This window comes from Triticum aestivum, chromosome 4B (genome assembly GCF_018294505.1).
Source record: "Triticum aestivum cultivar Chinese Spring chromosome 4B, IWGSC CS RefSeq v2.1, whole genome shotgun sequence".
Lineage (NCBI taxonomy): Eukaryota > Viridiplantae > Streptophyta > Magnoliopsida > Poales > Poaceae > Triticum > Triticum aestivum.
The window spans coordinates 109,879,388-109,885,879 of NC_057804.1; the positions used below are offsets into that span (position 1 = coordinate 109,879,388).

Sequence of the window (6,492 nt, forward strand, 5' to 3'; positions counted from 1 at the left end):
TACGCAAAACTGTAATCATAGAGCTTTTCCACCAGCCAAATATGCATGTAGTGATAGTCTTTATTCATCATTGCTCTATGGTGTGAATTTGCCAGTACATTCAGTGTACTGACCCTTTGTGGCTGCAACGTTTCATGTTGCAGACTTTTCAGACGACGAGTAATTGATACGTTAGGGTTACGATTTCTACACTCAACTTTGCCGTTGGTGTTGATGGGAATCCACAACCTTGTTGCTTCCGCTATATTTGGATTGAGGTAATAGTATTTACGTTACTTTATACATGTGATTTACCTCTATTATAAATCCTCGAGTACTGTGTGTGTCAGCATACCGATCCAGGGATGACACTTAAGCACAGAGACTTGACCCATTCGGGTCGGGTCGCTACACACCCGAATGACCCGAGAAGGGAAGGAAGTTCCAATCAAAACGATCGGCCCCCGCACTAGAGGAGAGTTCGTGGGGAGAGAAGGAAGGCTTGAAGGTTTCAACCAAACCAATCAAGTCTATATTATCACCCCTGACAATATATTTAATTTGGTCCCGGCGCCCCCGAGCCCCGAAACCTCTGATATTCCAGAAAAGGGCTCTCATTTGAAAGACAGATTCTTAATGCGTAAGCTCGACCTGCAGGTGCCAAGCAGGTTTTAGCACGTTTTGAGACACCCTTCTTCACAGAAATCGGCGGGGCAACATCACTAGCAGGGCCTCCCCCCCTCCCCAGCAGCCACAACTGGGGGGGCAGGGGGAGCCGCAGTGGCCTCTTTAGCCTTGGCCAAAGCCGCCTGAGCCACCTCATTGGCCCTAATGAGAGCAATCAGGGAAGAGGGCGATCCAAGATTATGATCAAGAGAGATGCCAGAGTCCGCAAGAACCTTAGTCAAATGCTCATCCGAGTACGAAGGCAATACAAGCTTAGTAGGTGAAGAGATGTTATGAACCACCGGGGAAGGGGCTGGAGGAATACCTGAAGCAGGGAGATCACGAGCAGCCGCACGCCTAGCCGCCTTGTCCGCCACCTGCATTATCATTTTTGACCTGCTGATCATAGAACAATCGTTCTATGGTAGTAAAAATTATTTACAACAAAGTCCACAAGCAGTAGCTCACCCAATACCAACTCTAGAAAACATCATATAGTGTAAAATTAAAGAAAACTATCTATCCATCTCTGAATCTTTTTGGCCTTGGACATTTTAGCTCTGTACTGAGCTCTGATCAGTCCTTCCCGCATGTAGTACTTCCAACCCTGGATATGAGCAGCCGCATGTCTGAAGATCTTGCCATTGCGTACACACCAAATGCCCCAACAGCCTGCCAATATGATATCTAGTGCAATTCCTTGAGGAAGTTCAATTATGGTCATACAAATCTCATCAAAGATGGATGTGCCTCTCTTTTCATTGACAATAGTGTCCCAGCAGCTGAAACGCATTATCATTATAAAGTAGGGTCAAATAATTGGAAATAATAGGTACAGATTCTTCGCTCTGTATCCAAATATTGCATTTATCTCTTTCGCAGGAAAAAAGAAAACGACTACGATGCCTGCATTGCATGTAAGTTATTCTTCACGGGAAGCATCTATATCACCAGATCAGTAGTGGACAATCATATGATTGCACGCGTACATGTGTATCTCTGACCGATGCTATTTAATCCAGAGACCAGAGATATGTCTTTTGCAATCGAAGGATCGTCTGGATAATTCAGAGATAAGATTTTGCCATGGAAGGAACATCTGAAAGGTTTCCACATTATTTGCTATATGGATGGATATATTCCATTCGAGCACTATTTACAGTAAATTTATTAATGGGATATCTTTATTAATTGAGTTCCCCATTCATAAGCTTCTAGTTAGCCACATTCAGACCAACCAAAATGCAAGTTATCTTCTCCGGTTATACTACACTGATGTTCCTTCAAGAACTATCAACAACGAACCGGCTCGGTTTAGAACAATCCAATAGTTGTTCAGTTCTGTTTTCCTTTTCCATTAGTGTGATGTTTCGATCTTTATTTTTCTGCGTGGCAAAAAAAAGATGGTGTGTAGACGTGACATATTGGATCAATCACGAAACATGATTATAAACAACACGTGCAGTTTAGTCTCATGATTATGAAAAATTGTTCAGATGTTGTGGTCCATTACGGTTGCATCTACCATCACGTCGGATTTTGATCGAAAGATTTAAACCAAACTCGGTCGAATTTTTTTTATTTTTTATTTGCGGGAGTCGGTGGAATTTAGTTGATATAATCCTCACATCAATTGTGTTGATCTCCAATCAGCTTCACACTGCAAAGCATAAAGAGTTAAAAGACAAAATATAACCATGGCACACTTTTCAGATAACCAACTTTCTTACTTCATAACCATGCAAACATTGCAATGCATAATCGATCCCCACAGATTCTCCTTGCTAAATGCTTTTCTCACTGACAACAGATTTGATACTAACATCACAATGGTTACCTACTCTTAAGTAATGAAATTAGCTGCCGGCGGCCGCGGGCGCCACGGCGCGGTCGGCCGAGCGCGCCGTGATGCACCGGTAGGCGACGGTGGCGAGCCAGAACGCCCAGGGGAGCGCCACGAGGCCCAGGCCGACGCAGGGGATCCATCCGGGCGCCTCGCTCGGCGGCAGCAGGACGTAGGCCACGAGGCACCCGCCGCCGCCGAGCACGGCGAGGAGCAGCAGCACCGTCACCACCCAAATCAACACGCTGCTGGCCGGCCGCCCGCACTGCTCCCCCTCCTGGGGCGGCGCCATTGGTCTATCGTCGCCGGTGGACCGGAGCTCAGAAAGACGCAAGGGCGGCGAGGACGGACGCGGAGGCGCTGGTCAAGGAGAGCAAGAAGAGGGCGGCGTGCATCGCCAGTGTGGCCTCCGATCCTCACCTTGTTGCCTTCCTGTTCGTGGACCAAGAACAGAGAAAATGTGCCAAAAAAGTTCTGATCTGTTATGCTGTTTGCCCTTTTGTGGATCGAGGAATGCAAGAGGAGCAGCGACGGGGGAATGGCGGAGCGCTCAAACCAGGGTGGCCAAAATGGAGGGAGAGGTCAAGAGAGAATGGTGGCGAGTTAAGTGTGCATTCTATAATAAGCTACTTCTTCTTTTCTCACATGCTGCAAAACCAGTGATGTTGTTTTCTCTAGAATTAAACGCACAATAGATTTATAATGATCTAGGGGTAGCTTATAGCTATATTAAAAATATGGCTGTTGAAATATCTTTAATATAATTTAATTTATGGCAATGATAAATCCTGAACGTTCGGATTTTAATCATGGGGACCCGAACGTTTTTCATGGCAACTTTAGTTCGCGTGAGGTTGGTAAACATTGCAATTTTCTGACAAAAAAACAAATTGGAACAAAGTTGCCATGGCTTAACAACTAAAATTGCCACCTCACGTCAACTAAAGTTGCCATGTAAAAACGTTCGGGATGAAATGCTTAAAATACGAACGTTCGGATTTTATCGGGGTCCTTAATTTATTGATGACATATTAAAATCTTCTTCCAAAAAATCCAGTTATGCCCCTAAACTGTTGGTTTTACTCACTTGTCCATTTGAACTTGTTTCGGGCTCAACTAACCCCTATATCAGGGGCACTGTTGGAACTATATACTGTTCGTGCCGATTTCTAATAGGTCTTACCGCTGGCGTCCGTGCATTTGGACTGGCCCAGAAATCAGGTTTCTTAGCACCGTTCGTTCGCTCGGGCCGCATCAATATCTTATTTGACGCATGCTGTGTCAAATTGTCGACCTTTTGTTGACGCTCAAAAAGGGCATGATCGCAAAGAGTGACTTGAGGCTGTAGCAAGATGAGGTCAAATTTATGAGTTCATGTCACCATTTGATGGCGCTCTTCAAGATAATCAAAGTAAATGTGAAGATGGATCAAAACGGAGCTCAAGTGTAAAAGATATGCCAATTTCGGAGATACTTGTGTTGACATCAGATTAGAAAATGGTATGGAATCTAATTAAGATGGCCTCTGATGAAAAAAGTTACAACTGCAAAGTTCTTCGTCTCGTCGAAACGGACGATTTTGATATAAAGATCGTCCCCATCCGAGGTCGTATGCAAAAGTTATAGGCAAAACCGTGCGCTGCACCAATGTTGGCCGGATCATCCGGGCCGGGGTCCGGATCATCCGGGTAATTGAAGCACTAAGATTCCAGAAGATTGGCGCTGAAGTCGGATGATCTGGGTCAACTCCCGGATGATCCGGGTAAAGGCTGGACAGTCCGGGCAATCGTCCGGACGTCTGGACAAGTTTTTCTGCTGCAGATGTTAGAAAACAGCCCGAAACTCCCTCCAGATGACCTCAGATCAAAAAGTGTTCAACATGAAAGTTGTGCGTCTCGTCGAGACGGTTTATTTGGATATAAAAAACGTCCAAATCCGAGGTCGTATGAGGATTCTAGAGCCAAAACAGTAAGCTGCTGTCAAGAAACTGGGCTAGGCCGGATCATCCGGGCCTTGAGCCGGACATCCGGGCCGGGGGTCGTGAATAGTCCGTGTTTTATTAGGTTTTGATGATTTGGACGGCTAGGCAAGTCCTTTTATTGTACGGGAAGTCCACCCGCCTCTTATATAGACAAGAGGTGACGGCCGATTGAACAACAACACACAATCGCAAAACTCATCTACTTTTTACCCTAGTTTTACATCCCTCCCTTGTTTTTTCTCTCTCGTTCTTCGTTTGTTCTTCATATTGGAGGGCAGCGATCCTCGAAGCTCTAGGGGCGGGCGAACCGACCTAGGGCAGCCCATAGCCGCCGCGCGTCCAGACGGGGTCCCTCCCGGGCGCGTGGGGTTTCGGGTGCTCAAAAGCGCCCGCCGGATTGTCTTGCGTATCGCGCTTCCGGACGGGTCTCCTTCGACGTGAGCTGCGGTGCATCACCCTCGGCGTTGGAGGTACACGGTGACGTGTTCGTGTGCGAACACACTTTTTGGCGACTCCGTTGGGGATTGAAAGATCAAGAATCAACATCAACCATGTCTAATCTCCCCAAGCCCTCAGAAGTTGACGCCGATAACATCATTAAGCCCGGCCTTGATGAACTATCGGATGAACATCGCCAAGCCTACGAAGCGCGCAAGAAGCAGCGTGAAGAGGCTTTTGAGGCGCTCAAGAAGAAGCGCGAGGAGGAGGATTTGGAAGCGTTTCTTTCAAGTTTCAAGAAGGACCGTCAAGGCAACATCACTCCGGTTGGAAATGTCAATTTTCCTCCCCTCATCGACGAACAAGATGTAATCACTGTGAGTAAAGTTTTTTCTCCAGAGCAAGTGGCTGTGATTGAAAGTCTTGTTAGTAAGGGTAATGTGATGGCATACAATTCTTTTGTGGCTAGTGCTAATGCTCAGAAAAATATGCCTCCGTCATCTAGTGGTACTGTTGGTGTATCTGAAAACCCTAGTCCAACTTTACCTATTTCATCGGCACCTCCTATACAACAACAATATAGTATGCCGTTGAATTTTTACCCTAGTCAAACCAACCAGCTTGTGACTGCACCTACATACCCTAATCCTATTATGAGTGTGCCCAATTCGGCGTCAACGCCGAATCACTTTGTCACACCACCCATAGGCGCAAGCATGTTTGGTCTTCCGCCGAATTATGGTTCGGCGCCCATCCCACAAGTTGCACCAATAGCTAGTACTCAGGTTGCTCCTATGTCATTGCCACAAACATCTTCATCTACCTCGGATCCAATTTTAGCTAAATTAAGGGAGGATTTGCATAAGATGTTTCTAGAAACTTTCGGAAACGAGCCGAAAGTAAAGAGTCGTGTGTATCAAAAGCCTTATCCTGAACACTTCGATGCAATTTCTTACCCTCAAGGTTATAAGGTTCCTGATTTTGTTAAATTTAGTGGTGAGGGTACGAAAACAACTTGGGAGCATGTGAGTCAGTATCTAGCACAGTTGGGTGAAGCAGGTTCCATAGAAGAGTTGAAAGTGCGTTTATTTCCCTTGTCTTTAACTGGTACCGCATTTTCATGGTTTGCTGCTTTACAACATGGCTCAATTCTCTTATGGTCGCAATTAGAGCAAAAGTTTCATGATCACTTTTATAGCGGCGATAATGAGTTAAAATTGTCACATCTTACATCGGTTAGGCAGAAACATGATGAATCGGTCACCGATTACGTCAAGAGATTTAGAGATATAAAGAACCGATGTTATAGCTTAGTGATAACTGAGAGAGACTTGGCGGATCTTGTTCTTAATGGTTTAAAAACTCACATTAAAGAGAGGTTGGAAAGTTATGAGTTTTTGAATATTAACCAAGTCTTGCAAAAGGCGTTGGCTCAAGAGAGTCGAAGTAAAGAGGTTCATAGGTCTACAACCGATCGTCCTAGAATGCATATGACTGAACACAATGATGATAATTCGAACGATGAGGTTGATGTCTATACTACTGAATTTGTTTGGTCCTCAAAGGCCAAACCCTATATGTGCAA

At 45.4% G+C, this 6,492-nt stretch overlaps 1 protein-coding gene across 1 annotated transcript; it reads right to left on the reverse strand.

Annotated features, from left to right (window-relative positions):
- Nucleotides 1-2,351: 2,351 nt before the first annotated feature.
- LOC123094579 (uncharacterized) lies at nucleotides 2,352-3,031 on the reverse strand. Its single transcript, XM_044516556.1, has one exon. It carries the CDS (start codon nucleotides 2,778-2,780, stop codon nucleotides 2,502-2,504), a length of 279 nt encoding a protein of 92 aa, XP_044372491.1. The 5' UTR covers nucleotides 2,781-3,031; the 3' UTR covers nucleotides 2,352-2,501.
- Nucleotides 3,032-6,492: the final 3,461 nt, after the last annotated feature.

Excerpts from the sequence above, each read along its gene's own strand:
- LOC123094579 (XM_044516556.1), bottom strand. The coding sequence starts at position 2,780 with ATGGCGCCGCCCCAGGAGGGGGAGCAGTGCGGGCGGCCGGCCAGCAGC.